We start from the raw sequence: 21,552 nt of genomic DNA on the forward strand, positions 1-21,552 counted from the left end.
ATTGAACAAAACCTTCCGTTGTATAGTTTGGTTATGATTTAGAGGATTGTTTTGAAACCTGCTTGAACATAATGTATAATGTCTACATTGCTAACTGTCCTATGTTCTTTACTGTGTTCCATCGTTTGATTGTTCTGCGCATTCGAGTGGATGTTCGCTACATCATTTTTTTTTCCCTTTGTTAGATTTATAAAAAAAAACAGTATAATTAGTTTATATAAATTTTCGATTCAATTTATTATAGTTTGCCAGGTTATGATTGTTTTCATTTCTTAAGGATCATGTTCGGTTGTTTTTTTGGCTTGCCAATCCTCGGGAAAAAGGAAAAGAAAAGGTTAAAAAATTGCTATTGGAAACCGTTAATGTCGTTCGTAAAACTGATAGAATAGCATCGTTGGCTTCAAGGAACTATTTGTTGAGTGGTCGTCTTCAAGGATATGGTGATGGCCCTAATCGGCTATTCAGCTATAATAGCCGCTCAAGTATAACTTGCGCCAAGCAAAGACCTCTTTGGTTATTAGCTTTACGGCTTCAGTCGGCAAGACCCTCGATCTTATATAAAGAGCAGTCTGCCACACGAATTACGACGACAAGTCAAAGAATCTCTCGATTACAAACTATCGATATCTGGTTGCGGATGGAATAACATGATCTGCGTGAACGTCCCGTGGCTTTAGCCACGGGCATCCACTAGTAATATGATAATGCTATTACTACATCTAGTTAACGCCACGATTTTAAACTTATAGGGCTGCCACTAAGCTTTCCTTTAAATTCGTGATGATATTTCTTTTCTGTTGATTTACTAATTATTTCAAAAAATGGTATTTTATTCGTTTCTCACCGCATACGTTTTTTAGATTTTTAAATTTTTTATTTTGTTTTAAAAATGATGATTTTTATATATAATTTATATTAAAATATATTATATTTTTTATATTATTTTATTATGTATGTCAATATGATAAAAAAAATATACATGGAGAGATGGAGGAAGTAATATATTGAAGTAACTTTCTTCAAGTAAATCAAACCTTTCACGATCAGATTTTTGGTAGAGCGAATGAAAATCAGTGCAATGGAAATGGATTATGCGTGTTACTAATCTAAAGTTGTAATAACTAAACAATAAGAAGAAGAAAAAACGACATTTTATATCCTATTAGATCATTATGTCAATAAAAATATTGTTCTTAGTTCAAATCGAAGAATTATATCCTTTTTAGACGACTTCGTTAAACAATTATACCCTTTTATCATTAAAAATTATTACATGACATCAATTTTCGTTAACCATTTTATGTGTCACTTAAGACCAATCTTAACATGCTACATGGCATGTGATGTGAAAAAATTGTCGCATAGATTACCACATGATCAATAGACATGAAAAATCGGTTCGATTCGATCCAAACCCGAACCAGTCTAGTCTAAACTCGAACCGATCCGATAAATTAATTTAATTTTAAAATTATAAAAATTTTATTAAAATTATGAATTTTCTTTCTTTTATAAATTATAAATATTTATTAAATTTAGCTTTTAGATTCATATTATTATATTTTTTTATAAATAACATTTATATGTTTTTTTATAAAGTAATTATTTTTTAAAAAAAATGCAAGTTTATTTTAAAATTACTAAAAAATTAAAAATTAAAAAATTAAAAAATTAGTAAATTAATTTATTACTAATTATTAAATTAATTAATATTTTTAAATTACTAAATTATTTTATTTTAAAAAAGATAATGCATATTTATTATCAATATTTAAAAAATTATTACAATCGAACCTTAATAATATAATATCAAATAAATTAATTTAAAGATATTCAACTTGTATTTTCGTCTAAAATAGATGCATATTTTTATAAGTATATAAGAAAAAACATGTGTATTTTTAAATCGAATAATATTAATATATGTTTATTTTAAAATTACTACTATTTTTCAAAACAATAACTAATAACTAATTGATAATAAATATTTATATATATTTAATTATAAAAAAAATTAATTATAACTTTTAATTTTTAAAATAGTAAATTTATAAAATTAAATTAATTAAATCGACTGGTTCGAATTTGGACCGTATCGGTTAGAGTTTCGGCCGGACCGAACGGTTTTCATGTCTATTAATTATGTGACATTTTATGTGACATGCGTCAATTTTTTCACATCACATGCCACTTAATATGTTAAGACTGTTTTAAAATACTACGTAAAATAATTTAACGAAAATTGATGTCATATAACAATTTTTAATGATAGAAAAGTATAATTATTTAATAAAATCATTAAAAAAATATATAATTCTTCTATTTAAACTAAAAAAAAATATTTTTATTTACATAATTATCAAGATATAAAATATAATTTTTCCGTAACAATAATAATTTTTCTGAAGAAAATAATAATAATAGGAATAATAATCTTCCTCTCGAGTTGATCACACACGAATTACAATCACTTTTTCGGTGCCGATTGCTTGCCAGCAAGTTTATTCCTATAATGGGTGCTCCTTCATTTCGCTAATATTTCCACGTGCCATATGGTATAATTGAAACGATATGCCAATTTTTGGACTATTTTATTGCTACTTCAATCTTCACATTTTAAAGCTGGTTAGATGAATCTGATTTATTTATGATAAATTTGAATCTTAAAATTATACTACCTGATAATGTAACGATGCTAATTTTGGACTATTCTGGTTCATAAACTTTTTTTAGAGGAGGAGTATATTTTACAATAAAAATGTTTAAAAATACTTCTTCTTTTTTCTTTTTTTTAATTTGCGTTCCATAATTTATGAAAATAATAAATTTAAAACGTATTTTTTAAAATTTATCGGAAGTAGTACTACTATTTTTTTATTTTTTTATGCAAAGTAGTAGTACTACTACGTTATCTGGAAAAAATTAAATAAACTATGGAGTATCTATTTACGAAAAATTTTAAAAGAGCGCCGCAAAATTGTTTCTTTTTGTAATAAATAGTCGCTATCCGTATTTCTCGTTCTTCTTGACCTTTATAGATTCTAGACAGAGACAGGACAATCCTTATTCGTGAGTAGAGCACACTCAGTTCAACAGCCAAACAACCCAAAAGAATCTTCTCTTCCTCGCTCTGCACATGTACGCAAACTCTTGTAAACAGAATCATACTAACAAGCAATTTCAACACACAGACAAACAAACAAACAAAATAGAGGTCGTACTTGGTCAATGGCTAACTCTATGGAGATCACTGAGAAGAAGCCACTTCGAAAAATGGCGGACGCTTTTAAAGAACTCTCGAATACATTGAACAACAATACCCAACCAAACAAGGAATTAGCTGTTGCGCCCTTCTCTCACGCCTGCTCTCTCGTTTCGCCTCTGTTTGGTTGCTTGGGCATCGCCTTCAAATTCGCTGAGATGGACTATGTAGCTAAGGTATACAAATGTGTTCGATAATTTGAGTTCCATTGAATTGAATTTAAATTTCGTCTTAAATTCAAGTTATTGACTATGGGTTGAAACTGAAATTGATATTGTGGAGGAAATTATAAAGCCTGCATTTTGTTTGTTGATGTGTATGTGTTGATTTGTTTATCGTTCAAGGACAAGGCGTGTTAACTCTGATTGGGATTATTGATGATAACAGGTTCGTGATCTGGCGGATGCATCAGAAAATATTGTGACTTTAAATGCTATGCTTGATAGGGATATAGAAGCAAAGACTGTCAGGAGAGGTGGTAGTCATACGAGAAACCTTCTCAGAGTAAAGCGTGGAATCGATATGGTTAAAATGTTGTTCGAGCAAATTTTAGCTACCGAGTATGTGTATATCAGTTGCAAAACTTTACTTGAATTGCTTCATGCTTTTCTATGTTCATTTAATTCCAGAAGAACTTGAAAGCTCAGTTGGGATTAGCCCATGTGTACCATTTTCGGTTTTTGATCATGGAATGGTAGTAGAGCTCTTGTTTGCTTATGCAATATGCAGTATGTTACATTGTGTCTATATGTTTTCACCTCTTTCAACCTTTTCTTGGTAATGGCCAAAGTGAGATATTAAGTCCTGTATAGTAATAATTTAGAAAACCACCTTTGATCACAAGTTAACCACTCTCTCTCGATCTTCCTTTGGCAGGGGCAATTCTCTAAGAGATCCAGCTTCTAAAGCTTATGCACATGTTTTTGCTCCCTACCATGGATGGGCTATAAGAAAAGCTGTTGGCGCAGGGATGTATGCTCTTCCGACTAAAGCTCAGCTATTGAAAAAGCTCAATGAAGATGGTGAGTGCTTGCACAAATACAACACTATTTATTATCTCTCTATCCATTAGCATCTTAACTTAACCAAACGAAAGTGAATTTTTGCGCACCAAATGACCTCTTAAGCATCTCTGACCTGTCATTGTTTTTCTGTTTGATTTCAGTTCACTAATTTGTCATGATGGTATTGAATATTGATATTTAATTTTATTTCTATCAGAGTGCTCGGCCAAGGTTCAGATGCATAACTACGTCACATCATCGGCACCCGTCATTGCATACATTGATAATCTGTTCATTTCGAGAGAGCTCGGTACAGACTGGTGATCTTCAAAGAGAAAGCGAAATTCACTGGCTTTTGTATTTTACCACTACTTGCTTCTTTCTTGTAGTCTTTATTATCTAAAATGATTTGGATTCTGTTTGTCTGTATCTTATTAAATCGTAGACCGGTGAAACAATTGTACGAGGGAACTAGCTTGGTAGCCATGTAAATTGTCGAATGTATCATATTCAACAAGCTTTGTTCTCTCGAATTTCGAGCTATCTCCCATGTACATTTACATACGTGTCTGCCATGCATCTTCATTTCTTTAGACGAAGCACAATGAAAGATAGAAAGAAATTCACCTCGATTAGTAGGAGTGTAGATGTTGTTGGAATATGAAGATGTTAAAACAATTAAGCATGCATTTTGATGTCTCTTTGTTTTCTTCTTCTAAAGGTATTTGGGTACATGGGATCATACAAACAGCTATATAAGCCGGTATGAATGGACGGTTATGGGCCTGATCTAACACATAAAGCTGTGCAAAGTTTTGTTCATTTAAATAAATAATTAATCTATTTTTAATTATGGAACCTTTTGGAAAATTTCATCGCTAAATTTTTTTATGACTTGGATATTTATGGTTTTTTTTTATTATTATTGTAATTATTTAGGATCAGAGTGTAGTTTTTCTCGAAATGTAGTGACTAAATAGAAAAAATAAATATCTGAGAACTCTACGAGTCTTTCTCACGTCATTTAACGCGTGTAACATCTTTGTTGGTTACATTGTATGATTGGACGCCACGTCAAAATTCTTAACGGCGTAATGGACTTTTTCCCGACTAGTCCAATTCGAAAATCAAACTAGAACTTGCCGAAAGGCCCAAAATCGACCCAGGCCATTTTGGTACTTTTTTTTTATTATTATTTTCTTTTATGATAACAAACTAATTACAAATATCATCCCAAAAATATTTAATTAATATCCAAGAAAATCGATTATTATTTATTAGATCTAAATAATTGTGTTAAATTCTGTAATCTCAGCGTAGTACTACCTCCGTACTTAATTTATTGTCACATTTTAATATATTTTATATAAAAAATATAACAGTTAATTAGGGAGGGAGTGAGTAATAAACAACGATATGTATGACTATCCTAGGTAGGAGCCAAACAAAATCATATGAACGCTTTGTAAATATCTTCAACTAAAGAAAAAAATTATCTATATATTTTTTTAAAATATATTAGAGGCCTACATGCATCATACCTCCTTCAACAAACAAACAAAGTCATTAGCAAAATCAAGTGCTAATATAAAATTTTAAGTTCAAGCTGTTATATAAAATAATAACATCCACATAGAAATTACAAGTTAAAAGAAACACCAGCACTTAGTAAAAAAAAAAATTTAAATATAACTAAAATTCTATAAATTAATAATGTCAAGAAAAAATTTATTAATTTAGATAGTTATTAATTTATCGATAAATTAATAATTATTAATTTAAAGAATTTTTAATCGATTCAACGTAATTCATATTTCCGTATAAACTAAGTAATTATACTGTACATACCAAATAAAAAGATAAATTAATCTATGTCTCTTAGAATTACGTTGCAGCGAATTTTGAGACTCGATAATTGTGCTGTATTTTTACTTGGTGGTAATGGTTCTAAATAGACTTGAACTTTAAAGAAAAACAGACAACTATTGAATCATATTTCAATAGAGTGTAATATATTTTTTTCAATTTTTATGAATTATGAATTTATGATTTTCTTGAGACTAAAAATTATAAAAGAATCTCTCAAAAATTATTATCTTATTATTTTATCGAATTTTTCAATTTTTTATATTGGTCCAAATTAAAATCGGACAAATTCATTATTTTAAAAAATTTATTATTTTATAAAATTTATTAATTTATCGAATATTAATTTAAAGAATTTTTAGTGTACCGAGCAAAGCGGTTGGTTCGATCCAATGCAACTTGCGGTCATTCAGACGAAATCTTATTCTTCACGAAGTGATCGTACAACTCACAAAATTTGACCCCAATCCTATGTTTCTGCCCAAGGGATATCAACTTCTCCCTACTAATTATACCCGTGTTAGCATCTCCTCAAACTATCTCTCCCCTCAAAGTCTACTAAAAGACCGTCCGCCTCCTGAAAGTCGATGTCCGCAAGTAGAAGGCATACTCCTATAAAATTCCAGCAGAAATCTCATATGCTATTTGACTTTTATCTAAATCACTTTTCTTATAAATTTACATATAAAAATTTATATCTATTTTGAAACGAAAATAATAATATATTTTAAATTAAAAATATTATTTAAAATTCGATTGAAGAATTATAATATATAGAAGCGAGATAAATTATACTACTATATATATTCCGAATATAAGGAGGAAAAAAGAAAATCATAATTAAAAATTATGAAATCTAAAAGTGAATTGGTTAGTTTTGCTACTGAACTTTGAAGCCTTTTTTCCATTTTGCTTCCTTCTTTCTTTTGAATGTCACCGTAAAATTCAATACAAAAAAGAACGATCTTAAAAACTCTACAGTAAAGTGGACATGACACTCTAATTGTGAGGTGAGGCTATTTTCAAGGAGTTTTTACCGATGTCAAGAAATTTTTAAATTTTTTTAATAAAAATTTGACTAATTTATTTTTATAATGAAATTCTTTTTTTTAAAAAATTTAATATCATTGAATTTTGATTACATTTCATATGTAATTGGAACTTTTAATTTAGATTCTAATCTATATTTTATAAAGGGCAAAAATAACAGTTTGGTCCATATTTCAAACGTTTATGAACTGTTTCGTCCCTCCAAACATAAAGTTCACTTCTTGGTTCCAACGTTTACTCTTTTTTAAACTAGTTAGTCCTTCGATTTTAACGGAAGTTAATTTTTGTCTATTTGGCATTTAGAGCCAATTACAAAGTGATATGTGTCACTTACGTGTAAAAAAAACCCCACCAAACTTTGTCGAACACCAAAAATCAAACAAAAAATTGATTTGTTGTATCGGACCAAAAATCGAAACAAAAATTGATTTGTTGTATCGGACCAAAAATCTGTGGGAGGTTTAGCCCATCTTGTGACAACGGGATCGAGTGTTGCAGGGGAGGTGGTTGATGCATGCCGAGCTGTGCGACTAGACCGTCCATCCAGCCCCGCGTAAGATCACATGCAATGCGTGGTAACATGTCTGTTTGGGGATCTCTACTTAGATTCCAACGATCCCACTAGACAATATATCATATTTGAAAAATCTGAATTAATTAGATTAGATATCTCGGATAACAAAATGAGAGGACCTATAAGAACAAAATAATCGTGATACAAATAGACGAATCCGAATTTACGAGGCATCAAAGTCGTTGATCTTTTTTATCTCAATCGCCACCTTATCAAGTTCGCAGCTTGAAAAAATTTTCTGTCACGTAGAACATCACAATTAGACAAACAAAAAAGAAAAAAGAAAAAGAGAGAGGGTATAATGAACCCAGCTACTGCCAAACAGGAAAAAAAAAAGTTCAGGATAAATATCTACATGTATTTTCTTGTATAAAATAATTATATTTTTTGACATTTAAAATAACAATCAAATGTACAATAATTGAATATCAAAAAAACATGTAAGGTACAATAGAAATGCAGATAAATCAAACCCGCCAAACAGAATTTTTTTTCCTTTTTTTTTACAAATCAAAAAGAACCTTATAGATGACGAATACAGTTACATTATCAAACTAAAGTTCAATAAATAGGACAATAAAGTTCCATATTAAGATGCTAAAAGAGAAAAGGAGAGGAAGATGAATTAAAATGTAATGAACAATACAATTTTTTTAAAGAGTGTATCATGCCATGCCACAAGAATAAAAATCAAAATTACAAGTCTTTTTATTCAAGGAAAATAGGAAAAGCAAGCATATATAATTATATATATTGAAGAAGTATATGTATATAATAGCTATTGGTCAAGCGATATCCACTCAAGCTCTAGTTCTAATTCTCCGGATTCCACATTCTGGAGCTTGAGAAACACCTCTTGTTTGACCTTCCCATCCACAATGTTAACGATGCTGTCTTCAATGAGCGCATTGTCCGGTGACTTCAACCATTTACCGATCGGCATATTTGAAAACCTTGATGGGTCCCCACTACAAGTATTCATTGTTGATGTTAACATAGGCTGGATATCAATTTCTGCTTCTCCCATGATGTCATCGGCTGAAAATGTGTCGTGATCAAACACTTGCTGCAAAAATCACCAGACAAAAAACGAACACTTCAGAAAACTAGTCTTATTTACAAAGGAATCTCTTTCAATCATACACATGAACTAAATGTTTTACCAATTTTACGGCTCCAAAATCCTGAGGGACAGAAAGCATAAGTTCTTCGTTCCAGATAGGATTTAAGTTGCTTCTTGCTACTGTCGTTTGTACAGTTTGCTTTCCGAGAGTTAGGACGACATACGGATCACTTGTCATCATATCTCTGATAGCTAAATTGGTTCCCTTAACCACTTTAACCTTCAACATCCCAATGTATTCTATCTCACCAGCCTGTTAGAAATTGCAAGGTCAAAATGCATTCCCTCCATAAAATGAGCAAAATGTAAAATGCTTGATGATTATTTTACCGATTTCTGTGACGCATTCGTGCTTCGGAAACTATCGGCTAGAGAAAAACTTGTTGACAGAGAAGTAGCGTTCTTTCCTGATGTGATCCTCAGGCCAGGTTTCAAAAAGTCTTGACTCTCGTATTTAGACCTGCTCCAAATTGTTTATGTATATTTTGAAGAAAAAATGTTAAAAAATTACATATCGATTGTAAGGAATTAATTGACTCGCAACATTTTAAACATGGTGAATAGATATTCCTAATATTATATAGTCACTCCAAATCCACCCAATTAGTCCCTGCCAGCAGCTCGAACATTCGGTCAAACTGATCAATTACAAAATATAAGGACCTGGATGTTGAATTCTAAAGTAGAGCAGAATTTCGATCCAGCGCTACCCAAAATTGCTGCTCGCCGCAGCGCCCAGATATGCTCGCAACAGCGCTCAAATTCTGCTCTACTTTCATTTTTAACACTAGAGTCCCTAAACTCTAAATCCGTTCAATTTAGTCCCTCATGTTAGCTCGAACTTTCGGTCAAATTAATCCTCAATACACATGTATTGCTTAAGTCGGAAGATTGATAACAGATTTTTGATATGAACAGCGACAGGGATGTTGTCACTTGGAAATTGAATGATGAGAACTATGTTTCGTAGGTATAAATGAAAGAGAAATAAAACCAAAGAGTTGCTAAAATCAAAGAACTACGTTTCGTACCTGATGAATTTGGAACGTTGCTCGTGAGGGGCATCTGGTCCAGGCTTTTGAACTCCATCAGGTAAAAAGGCTTCGTATGTTTTATTAGCTGAGGCATTTCCCCCCACTAAAACCATAGCTTCAACTTCATCATCTGACCATTCATCTAATGCCACAGATAAAACCTACAAATCAAGATATATAGCCTAAGTGTTATTATTAATAATTCAAATTTGACAAATGCGCCAGACTAAACCAGTATAGGGAACTATTACCTTAGAGATATGAGTACCAAGGCTTCTATGAACACCACAACATTTTTGGCATATAAAGACACCAATATTTGCTGATCTGAAATGAAGTTATACAGGAATATTAGCTGATATTTCCGGACAGAAAACACGTGATTTTCCTCCCTAGTCATCCAATAGTTTTGATTAATTTTTAAATTTGATGGAAACTTCCCCAAAACTTTATATTTTGGTTATCGCATAATAAGTGTTACTTAATCTTCCATCCATAACATCGTTCCATTAACACTTGGATCATTAAAGCAGTAAACTTCCATCTTGAAGACATAAATGAAGCATGACAGTTCAAAAAATTTGTTTATGCAGCAGAGATCAAATTTGGGTGATGCATTCATACATTGACACCAAACTTTGAGTGAAGTGTTTACATCAGGACAACAAGTAAAAATCCCAAAATCTACTTCCATCTTTTAAACAAACAAGTGTTTGCACTGCTGTCCAACAATTTAGTCGACTACCATTTTAACATTACAGCCATTAACTTCAAAGCTCAGCCAATAAACCAGATGGCAAAAGATACGGAAATAACGCATGCAGTTGTAGGAAAATATCAAACTACTTAAAACTTACGCCCATTTAGGATCTGGTGCACTGCAATCAGCACATGTTCGATTATCGCTTTGAAGCAACAGATCTCTTAATTTTCTTTTACCTGCGAAATTCGATATTCATTATCTTCTGGTTTGGCTAAAAAGCTTAGCCATATATAAACAAGGTTCAAGTGAAGCTAAGCTGTGAACTAATTAAAGGGATTTCTCTTTTTCTGATTCATAATTAAACGGAATTCTCCTCCATACAGAAACTACCACGTAATATACACTTTTTCTACATCATATTGGCAACTAGAAACATAAACGTGAGCATAGATACCTGATACAGGCCTTCCAAGACTCATGGTGTTGCTAACAACTAACAATCATCCAATGTAACCTGTTTACACAAACAGTTCATCCAAGAAAAAAGAAATCTATCAGCAGGTGTGAGAATTTTGGTGCTGAAGACAGCAAAGAAAACCCCAGAATGAGATATATATATATATATATATAAAGGTTAAAGCTTGCAAGTGATCAAGAAAAAACAACACAAGGAAACAACACCCTATGAAGTCTACTGAAAAAGCCACCTATTTGGACAATTCCCTGTATGAATCATAAGGTAATGACTATTTCCTCCTAGGTATCAGCTAGACATTGAGAAGGAAAAAAATTGTATCTTTCAATTACAAAAATCTTATTCAGCTATTTCATTAGAGAAACCCCAATGTTGCATGAAACAACAGAAATAACTGAAAATAATTGATCTAAGCTTTGTCAAGCCATAACCCAACTATCAAAACTATTTTTTTTCCCCTTTATTAGCAATCAGAGACAGCGAGAGAAACACACCTGCCGATGTGAGATAACCAGATAATTTGATGGTTTTTTAAAAGGGCAAATGAAAACAGATCAATCAAATATCAGACGAATAAACAATAGCAGAAAAATAAATAAATGAAGAAAAGATCTACAGAGAAGATTAGAATTACCAGTAAATTGGTTGATAGGAGTTGAAATTCTGATCCTAACTTCAAATGCAGACTCCTTGAAAGAGATTGAGAGAGAGAGGGTGGGAGGATGACTGGATGTGAGAGAAGAAGAAAGATCAACCGTGACAGTTTGATTTGATGATGAAAACTATGTATTATACTAGTGGTATGTAGCTAAACTTTTCAATATCCGCATTTATTTATTTATTTTTTTACCTCAAATTATAATTTTTTTAACGATTTGTTATTTCGCGAAAAATTGTTAATAAAATCATATTTTTTCGTTAAATATTTTAATAAAATTATATTTTTGTTAAAAAATTGTCTATATGGCAGCAAATCTCTATCAATTATGTACAGTCAGCGTCACGTCACCTGATGACTCAACAAGAATACACGTCATCATCCTCAACATTTCTCAAAAAAAATTGCAGATTCCGGCGACAACGCAGTGGTCTGGCCGCCATTTTTGGCAACGCCACCGTTAGTAGTAGCCGGATTCTAAAAAAAAATTTTATGGCCGAAGTCGTTTCGACGAGATGAATGTCATGGTGGTGTCGGATTTTTCAAATTTCGAACCGTTTGATATAGATCTAAACTTAAATGTGCAATGGTCGAAGCTTAAAGGTTAGATCTACACCAAACAATTCGAACTTTGAAAAAACAGAGACCACTACGACATTCATCTCGTCGAAACGAGTCTATATCAAAATTTTCGAAATCCGACGACTATTAACTACGACATCACCAAAAGTAGCGGCGTTGGTGGTCGATGGACGTTCATCTGATGTTTCAAATTTCGAATTATTTGGTATAGATACATCCACTTTTTAAAATCAAAATGAACATTTGATATGAAATGGAAAGAGTATATATATTTTTGAATCAATATGATGATGAATTGATAGTCAAAACTTATTAATACTCCTCCTTTTGATCCACTTAAATTTATTTTGATTCAGTGTTGTTTTATGAAATTCATGTATATTTGAGCTATTTTTTTAATATTATCTTTCTATTTATTTTAATTAATATTTTATTTTAAATAAATATTTATGATTTATGAATAATAAATGATGGACATATAAATAAATTTTTTATTATTAATTATTGTTTAAAATTCGCAATTTTCATTACGAAATATTTGAAGTGAACCGGATACAATATATACTTAAAAAATGATAGTCAAACACTCGTAATATATATGGAACAGTGGGAGTACTACATGGCTGCTACATATGAGCTTTTCGATTAATAATTTGGAACTACTGCATCAACTTTCATTTTTTGCAATCTTCAAAAAATCTTTCACTTTTTACGCTTCCCTGCAATGTGTATAACGGAATTATAACATAAATATATATATATATATAACGGAATTAAAGTGGTAGCAAAACGTAAGAATAAGAGGATCCCCATTCCCCATTAGGAGATCAAATTTAAAATATATATAATTTAGGTTTTTATGTTTACTCTATTTTATAGATTCAATCTTTAAATTTTAAATTTGAATTAAAATTTTATACTTCTTCCGTATATAAATATATGATATTTTTTATGGTTTTTTTTGTTTAAAAATAATTGACGTTTTGAAAATATCAATATAAACTTTTACATATTTACCTTTTTATCTCTCTTTTCACTCGCACACTAAAAAAATGGAAGAAATAATATAAAAGATATAATAATAAAATTTGGATAAAATATATCTTGAAAATTGTGTCATTGATATGTGCAAAACTTGACAAAATGTCAAGTATTGCAATACTGAAAGAGTAATTAAAATATTTTTTTGATGTTATTTATAATTAAAATTAAAAAAAAAAATTGATTGGTATATAAATTGTGTATCCTCATACATTAATAATAAAAATATTGAAAAGTAAAACTTGAGTTGAAAAGAGGAATTCTGAAAAGAGAATTAGAAAAGAAAAATATTTGGGATTTTTTACGCTATTTCATGCACCGTAAATTAAAGGGAATGATTATTGTCGTGGGATTTTTTTGTTATTGTCAAGAAATTTTATTTTATTTTATATTAAAAATAGGTTAAATCATAAATTAAAAATTCCAATCATACATTGCAATTCAATAATATTGAATTAGTAAAAATAATATCATTATAAATATAAATTAGATCATTTTTTAAAAAAAAAATCAAAAACTTCTTGACAATAGTAAAAAAATCTTTTGACAATAGTCATTCTTTTATCCAAAATCAGATTTCAATTTTTTCATTTGGATTTAGTAACGGAGTGGTGTAACGGTTCTGGGAGTAGTTCGAAATTTTACGTAAAGCTTAGGTAGCATCCATGTGATTCTTCCAATAAATGCAAGAGTTGTTCTAACGTTTGACTACTAATAGATGAAGGTTCCATTCAATTCAATATAAAAGTGACCGCAATCTCCAAATTTAATCAATGTGTCGGTTGACGTAAGCATTTATTACCAGATGAAGGTTTCTTTTTGAAATCACTAAAATGGATGGAGGCTGAAAGGGAAGGATTCAAATTTATTGCTTGGGTCCAACATGCATGCCAATGTTTCATATTTCATTTCCCAATTGCAAATCCTCCCGAAATAAATACAAATTATAAATTTGTATCTATATTTTGAGACGGAAATAATAGTTGGTAGTATAACGGCGACCGTTTCTTTCAATTTAGGTACCATATACGTTGATTGATTCCTTCTTACGCAATCAAGTTAATTTGCAATTTGAAACATTCAAATTGATGAAGTCGACTGACAGAATCAAGCCGAACAGAGTATGCGACACTTTAACATGTACTATCAAACTGGCAATTTATTAGAGGATGTGTTTCCTGAAACTAAAATTTAATACTAATAATAACCAATAACCACCAGGTAAAGTTGCTTGCCGTGTCAGTAGACTTCAACATGCCATTGCTTGTTCTTCTTAAGTTTGGAGAGTTTCTCGTCCGAAGTCTCGACGTGTCTTGGATACCTGGCATCATCCCCTTAAGCCCGCAAAAATAGAAGTGGGCCCCATTATCCAATAGCTTGAACACTTCGTCGCTGTATTCCTCGATCTTGTCCTGAACATACATCTTACCGCCTTTCTTGTTATTCTGTTCCCTACTAAGAGCAATGTCATACCTGAACTGATCCGGGTAATCGTTAAGATACTTCGAAAACTCGGCATGGTAAAGGAGACTGTCTGAGTTGGCAACCCCTAGGAAGAGCCATGCAAGACCGCCAAAACTTGAACGTCGGGACTGACTCCATGAACATCCGGCGAAGATAACCTCTGAATGGTGCTATGCCAGTTCCGATGGCTATCATTATGTGTGTGGCTTTTGGGTCATCTTCAGGTAAAAGCATTATCTTGCCAGAAGGTCCTGTCAAAATCCATAAATGATTAAAACCACCAAAGTTGATACTTACTTTAGAAGGTCCTGTCAAAATCCATAAATGATTAAAACCACCAAAGTTGATACTTACTTTAACAATGCTTTTAAAATATCTGCTAGAAAATGGAAATGGAAACATCTCAGCTTAATGGCAGTATCTTACCAGTAATCTGAACTTTATCTCCAGGCTTTGCGTTGCATAAGAAATTGCTGCATACACCAGCCTTAGAAGGATCCTCCTTTCCAGTTTCTGGGTCATAATAGAGAGCACGACGAATACACAAACTGCCAGTTTTCCCATCAAAAGAGTCACCATATCTGGTTGAGGCAATTGAATAAAGCCAAACATTGTGGGGCATCCCAGGCTTCTTTGGGTTCTCACCCTGCAATCAGAAGGATCATTTACTCAGATAATTGATAAGAGTTTGACCCAAGCGTGGATAATAGTATCAACAACACGCATTTCAATGATGTATCATACCACCTGATGTAACCAAAACTCTGTCCTTCCCAGTAGGGAACATTGCCACCATGGTCAATCACAATATGGCATGTCTCTCCAGGAGCCTTAGGGCCAACAATCCGCTCAACGGACACGATTGTTGCTGTATAAGGTTCCTTTGGCTCGAACAGGTTTAATGGGGGCTCTTTAGCATTTTCCAGATCCAAAGAAGAAACAGAGACCGTAGATTTTGTGGCTTGTTGCACTGAATTGTAAACTACATACCGACTTCTCAACCTTGAATTCCTTGATTATAAGCCACATGATAAGGCATGAGTGCATGATTTATCGCTGAAGCTCAGATTATGTGTCTGCAATCAAGAGCAAATGCTGAGAAATCATATAATGATTTGATCTAACAGATTGGTTCAACTAGTAGTGACCTATTTTCCGGCCATTACGCAGATAATGCAGCTGGGCGTAAAAGGATGGTAAGAATAATGCACAATCAATGTTGATTTTCTAGATTCATCTTTTCAAATAACAGTGTCGATCCAAATTACAAGAAGATTGACAAAAAAAAACTAAGAAATGGAAATCATAACCAACTAATGTCAGTCTCTAAACCCAGCTCCTAAGGCCAAAAAGATTCCTGCGGGACGATCGAAAGCACACAACAATAGCAAAAGTATGTTCCTTTTTTTTGTTAATGTAATTCAATAACAGCAAAATGCTAAGTTAATTAATGCAAATGGACAGATTGTAATGAACCTTAAAAACAGATCTCCTTGAGTCGAATCACCCACAACATGAACAACTGTAGAAACCTGCAAATGAAAAAAAAAAAGAAAAAAAATCTCAATCAATTAACTCAGTTTCCCAAGTCTAAAATTAAATTCTCAATCATGTTTAGCTGATCATCACATAGCTCAACACAAAATCAGCTTAAATGATGTTTAAACATAAAAAAATAAAACGAAAAAATGTAAGTTTGGATGCTGGTAAATGGAGTCAAAGCTGGTAAACTGCGGAATGAGCCATGATCGGAGATCACCAAAACAAGAGAGAGCTGATCAGTGATGATCACTGTGGTTTTTCGTTTCGGCTTATTATAGACTAGTTAGAGGGCAGCCTTGCGCAATCGGTTAAGGTTGTTGTTTTCGTGGCGTGAAGGTCACGAGTTCGAGTCAGATAAATAAGCTCTTTGCACGGACGTTTGCTCTTATTATGGACGAGTTGAGGAGGACGTGAAATGGAAATAAAAGGAAATAATAAGGGGTTTTTTTAAGCAAATAGTAGAAAGAAGGTTTATTTTATTTTATTATTTAGTCCTTTGGTGATTGGCAAGAGACAAATTTCCTTTGGTAGCTTCTAAAAGTTTTGATTAGGCATCAATCAATTCTTTACAATTGCATGTTATGAGAGTCCAAGGCCCAGGCAGCTACTATATTGGTCCTGATGGGCCTTGGTTAATTAATACATTGGCCTAGCTTAACTTGGGTTGATTGAAGGGCTTTGAGAAAGTAATAGTTCTAAAAGATAATCGAGAATTCGAATCTCGTTGAAATCGTTCAAAAAAAAAAAGATTTTAGCTTGGTCTTTTTTTTTTGTTTTTCTGACATATTTAATATAATATTCTATCCATCCACTCCTCTCAATACGAATTTAATTTATGACTTATCGAAAGAAGAAAAGTTTTAACCATCGAAGTGGCTTTCTTTTTAAAAAGAAAAAACTGAAGATTGTTATATTATAAAGAAAAATTAATAATTTAGTAGTCATAAAACATAATTAATCTAAAGTTTTTCTACTAGTTTAGGGAAAAATTGAAAAAGAAAAACAATTTACAGAAAAGCTGACGTTAGTTTAGAGTATTGTTTTGATTTGACTATAAATTGCTCACGGGAAGTACAAACACATGTACGCTCTGAGTCCAATACAGCGGGACCCAGCTGATTTCAACGTGACGTCAACGGGCAGTGTTTCAGCCCTCCACCTATCCTTCCTGCCTGCATGCCCCACTTTAAGTAGTGGACTAGATTGGTTTAACGGTCAGCCTGCCCGAACGATAGTCACCTTAATTACTTGCCAGCTCATCACCCCCAAAGAAAGAAAGAAAGAAAGAAAGAATTCTTTTATTAACACGTCATTAATTTTATGTATTTATTAATGTTCAATTACCGGGCATGTAAATAAAATGAAATAATTAAAATAAAAATAAAGTTTTCGTGTGAACTCATATTCTTACAAGGCACACACAACACCTGCACAGAGCTGAAACAAAGAAACGAACAACAAACTTTTTTTAACAACACAAAAATATTTCAAAGCTAACACACACAACCTTCATAATTCTCTCTCTCTCTCTCTCTCTCTCTCTCTCTGTGGTAAGTCCTGATTCTTTCTCCCGAAATCAATATATAAGTAAATCCATGTTGTTTTCTGTTGTTTTGTTCATGATATCTTTTTGGGTGGAGGTAAATTTTAGTCTCCCGCTCGAATTTTAAGTCTGTATGTGACACCGAGGAAGCCCGAATCATGCAGATAGTTATTGAATCTTCAGCTGAAATGTTTGATAAACGATTGAATTTTGCTTGGTCGTAAAATTTCAGATTGATTCTGCGTTTTATATAATGATATTCAGGCTCTTTCATTTTACATTAAGAGCTAAAATGGGGAGGAGTCTCGTTCCTGGTTTTATATAATGATATTCAGGCTCTTTCATTTTACATTAAGAGCTAAAATGGGGAGGAGTCTCGTTCCTGGTTTAATTTATTGTTTGTATGTTTCTATTTGAGCTCAATTCCTGTTTGAAATCTTTGATTTATTGTTTTTCATCTTTTCTTATAGAAATGCTTTGAGCAATTGTTAGTTTCTCATCCAAACCTTGTTCGGCTATTGTTTATTAGATTAGATATCCAGGTTTGGTTACTTTTGGTCATTATCTGCGTAATTTTACAAAAAAACAAATGCCGGGTAGTGATAAATTTAGTTCCTCGTTATAGTTTGCACATGAAGTTGTTAATTAAGAATTTCTGTTGAGATTTCCCTTGTTGTGTTCACTCCTATATATTAAAAACAGCGATTTTAATGGTTTGTGGTATATAATTCATTATGATTGAAGAAGAGTTTCGATTTTGTATTACAGAATGACAGAAGTTTGATTCAGTGAAACTTGTTTGAATTGCTGGCTTGTTTGTTACAAAGATTTCTTCTCTTGTATAGTTTCCTGATCATTTGGCTTACTTGATGTTGTGCTTGTCTGGAAGGTGTGTTTGCCTAATTTTCACTAATCCGCGTATTTTTGGTTGTGCTGCCAGATTTCGGTTTTCAGCTTTTGCATAGGTGCAGCATCATGACTTCCTCTGTCCACGGTCTTTCTGGTAGGTTCTGGAAAAGCTTGATCAAGTTCATCTTCTTACAGTACCTGACATTCTTTCTAATGCTGGAACACCTGTTTTTATCCTAGCATTCAAAAGGCTTGTAAGATGTGCCATCAGAACATTGTTAGAAATCTGAACAACCTACACTCTTTTCATGAATTCTTTATACATGTTTAGGATTTTTTTTCTCAGCCGATCAGTTTAGGAACCCTTGATTAGCAACTTTTGTGAAGTTTAATAAACAGGGAGAAAAAGGCTTCAATTTGAAGTGTACTTATTATCACATGAATTTTTCTTTCCCCCCTTTCAACCATTTGTATCTCTTCACATCTATGAAAAAGTGCATATAATGGTATATGGTCAAATAACCGTAACTACTTCTGCTTTCATAAGGTCCTCATCCTTATGGTCCTTGTCCGGAAGTAATTTTAAGTCCCCATGGACTTTTTTACTTTGGTTCCTTTGCTTTTGATGTAGGTTATATGGGGTACACATCATTCTTTACAATGGTTGGATCACAGCTTGATCTATAATTCGTGAAATTGTTCTCCAATTGTGATTTTCAGGCTTGATCATTTCACCGTGTTTGCATTTCATTTATCTGCTGTTTTGGATAACTTAATGCATGTATGGTCACTTATTTGCTCGAGATATTGTTATATAGATAACAATGAAGCTGATCAGCAGCAAAAGCAATCTGAGCCCCAGCTTCAGTCCTCAACTGCTGCGGTTGGAGTGACTCCCACTGGAATCACAGCGCCAAATGCTCAGTACTCAGCCCCCTCTCAACTTGGAGCTGGACATGCTCTGGTAATATACTAATTCCCGAAAAAATGAGAAATAAATCCACTTTTGGACAAATTTTTGGGCTTGTTGGCTTGGCAAGGCTTTTCTCTTAACATGACTTGGGTTAAATTTTGTTTTTGCTGCTAATATGCTGATTAGTACTCCCTTCTAAGAATCTATAAGGTTGCCCTGAGAGATATAACACGTGGTCTGTGTGCGGTTTCCTTAAGAAAATGAAACTTAATACTACAACTGGTGAGAAGTACAAATATCTTAGGCAGGTTTTACCTTGGATAGTTAAGCTGTTGCAAGAAGTCTGTTTCTGTAGTTCTGTGGGCTCATGGGTTCCTCGCATGTAAAATGTTTGTTTCTGCAGTTTAATTGCATGACTGCTTTCAATGAAGTCCTTCAATAGACTGAACTGCTATTTTCTATAAAAAATAAGTATTGGCCATTGTACCTTCGAGAAGTATGAAGCTTTTAAAGATAAATGTTAATCTAATGAGTATTGACGGACAATTTTAGATTTAAATTGAAACTTGAAATCACTGCTTACGGCTCTAGATGGGTCAATATTCAATTGCTATACCTATGTCATCATAGCTGATTCTCTGCTGGTTGTAGAGACACTTTGTGGATGTAGAGACGAAGTTCAGAAAAGAACCTTGAATGTAGTGTCTCGGGAAACATCCTAGAAAAACTTAGATGCAGTGAAAGAAAACGAATTGTTCGTTGTGGTTTGTTTGTTTATTTATATACTCAAGAGTTTTTGGTTTGGTTAGGGATACTTTTGTTGATGCTATGTTCCTGTTCTTTATATTTTCTGATTATTCTCCATTGCTTTATGTTTTCTCAAAGGTTCCAGCAGCTTACCCTTATCCAGATCCTTACTATAGAAGTATTTTTGCTCCATATGATGCGCAAACGCAGCCATATACTCCACAACCCTATGCTGCACAGCCCATGGTATGTCATTTCTATTACATATCCTTCTGATGCCAGAACTTGTCGATTGTAATTGTGGCCTGTAGTATAACATTATGCTTTTTCTATCATTGCTTGTTTCAGGTCCATCTTCAACTGATGGGAATCCAACAAGCAGGAGTTCCCTTGCCATCTGATGCAGTTGAGGAGCCTGTCTTCGTTAATGCCAAACAATACCATGGGATTTTACGTAGACGACAGTCTCGTGCAAAAGCAGAATCAGAAAATAAAGCAATCAAATCTCGAAAAGTAAGCTGCAAGTTTCTAGTTTCTTGCCAGAAAACTAGGGCTTGTTGGTTTTACTTCAGTACTTGTATCCTCTAACAGAATATGAAAGTCCTTTTGACGAAATCCTTTGTTATCGGGTAGATTGGTCACTTAATGATGTGCTAAGTTTACCCTTTTATCATTTTGATTTGTTGCTCGCAGCCATACTTGCATGAATCTCGACATTTGCATGCATTGAAAAGAGCTAGGGGATGTGGTGGACGATTTCTCAATGCGAAGAAGGGCGAGAACCAAGAAAACGACGCCGCGCCAGGCGACAAGACACAGACTACTATTAATCTCAACTCTGATAGAAGTGATCTTCCTTCTTCAAATGCAACATCCTAAACTTCTTTCATGAAGACAGGCAGGAACATGAAGATGCCCTTCTTCAGTTAGGCACGCGTGTAGTGCAGTGTTGATACTTGGTAGCATGAGTATTACTTTGTTATGTCTTTATACCATGTACTGTATGTGTGTGTGTTTTACAGATATTTCCTGTATTATAGGTTTTAGGACTGAAGAAGAAAAGTAACGAAGCAGGTTTGTCAAGCCTTGCTCTATTTTTCTTTTCCTGATCGAGTGGTTAGT

General features: G+C 32.8%; 3 protein-coding genes and 1 pseudogene across 3 annotated transcripts; 2 read left to right on the forward strand and 2 right to left on the reverse strand.

Moving 5' to 3' along the window:
• The first annotated feature begins 3,240 nt into the window (after positions 1 to 3,240).
• Positions 3,241 to 4,590, forward strand: LOC139884875 (accelerated cell death 11). The gene is made up of 4 exons (XM_071868845.1): positions 3,241 to 3,438; positions 3,650 to 3,822; positions 4,139 to 4,284; positions 4,484 to 4,590. Exons 1-4 carry the CDS (start codon positions 3,241 to 3,243, stop codon positions 4,588 to 4,590), a joined length of 624 nt encoding a protein of 207 aa, XP_071724946.1.
• Positions 4,591 to 8,534: 3,944 nt separating this feature from the next.
• Positions 8,535 to 11,101, reverse strand: LOC139884873 (ADP-ribosylation factor GTPase-activating protein AGD12-like). Its single transcript, XM_071868843.1, has 7 exons — positions 11,071 to 11,101; positions 10,771 to 10,852; positions 10,165 to 10,240; positions 9,911 to 10,074; positions 9,210 to 9,339; positions 8,920 to 9,132; positions 8,535 to 8,822 (listed from the first exon to the last, which is right to left on the reverse strand). The coding sequence occupies exons 1-7, from the start codon at positions 11,093 to 11,095 to the stop codon at positions 8,535 to 8,537; spliced, it is 978 nt and encodes a 325-aa protein (XP_071724944.1). The 5' UTR covers positions 11,096 to 11,101.
• Positions 11,102 to 14,611: 3,510 nt separating this feature from the next.
• On the reverse strand, positions 14,612 to 18,483 carry LOC139884877 (ferredoxin--NADP reductase, root isozyme, chloroplastic-like; annotated as a pseudogene).
• Positions 18,484 to 18,896: 413 nt separating this feature from the next.
• LOC139884874 (nuclear transcription factor Y subunit A-7-like) lies at positions 18,897 to 21,309 on the forward strand. Its single transcript, XM_071868844.1, has 5 exons — positions 18,897 to 18,924; positions 19,589 to 19,734; positions 20,569 to 20,676; positions 20,779 to 20,943; positions 21,124 to 21,309. The coding sequence occupies exons 1-5, from the start codon at positions 18,897 to 18,899 to the stop codon at positions 21,307 to 21,309; spliced, it is 633 nt and encodes a 210-aa protein (XP_071724945.1).
• The last annotated feature ends 243 nt before the right edge of the window (positions 21,310 to 21,552 follow it).

The sequence above is a fragment of the Rutidosis leptorrhynchoides genome, unplaced genomic scaffold (genome assembly GCF_046630445.1).
Source record: "Rutidosis leptorrhynchoides isolate AG116_Rl617_1_P2 unplaced genomic scaffold, CSIRO_AGI_Rlap_v1 contig616, whole genome shotgun sequence".
Classification (NCBI taxonomy): domain Eukaryota; kingdom Viridiplantae; phylum Streptophyta; class Magnoliopsida; order Asterales; family Asteraceae; genus Rutidosis; species Rutidosis leptorrhynchoides.

Excerpts from the sequence above, each read along its gene's own strand:
- LOC139884875 (XM_071868845.1), top strand. The coding sequence starts at position 3,241 with ATGGAGATCACTGAGAAGAAGCCACTTCGAAAAATGGCGGACGCTTTT. Across the intron at positions 3,439-3,649 it reads AGATGGACTATGTAGCTAAG|GTTCGTGATCTGGCGGATGC; the intron begins GTATACAAATGT and ends TGATGATAACAG. Across the intron at positions 4,285-4,483 it reads GAAAAAGCTCAATGAAGATG|AGTGCTCGGCCAAGGTTCAG; the intron begins GTGAGTGCTTGC and ends TATTTCTATCAG.
- LOC139884873 (XM_071868843.1), bottom strand. The coding sequence starts at position 11,095 with ATGAGTCTTGGAAGGCCTGTATCAG. Across the intron at positions 10,075-10,164 it reads TTGGTACTCATATCTCTAAG|GTTTTATCTGTGGCATTAGA; the intron begins GTAATAGTTCCC and ends CTTGATTTGTAG. Across the intron at positions 8,823-8,919 it reads ATTTTGGAGCCGTAAAATTG|CAAGTGTTTGATCACGACAC; the intron begins GTAAAACATTTA and ends TGATTTTTGCAG.
- LOC139884874 (XM_071868844.1), top strand. The coding sequence starts at position 18,897 with ATGACTTCCTCTGTCCACGGTCTTTCTG. Across the intron at positions 18,925-19,588 it reads CTCTGTCCACGGTCTTTCTG|ATAACAATGAAGCTGATCAG; the intron begins GTAGGTTCTGGA and ends ATTGTTATATAG. Across the intron at positions 20,677-20,778 it reads CCTATGCTGCACAGCCCATG|GTCCATCTTCAACTGATGGG; the intron begins GTATGTCATTTC and ends TGCTTGTTTCAG.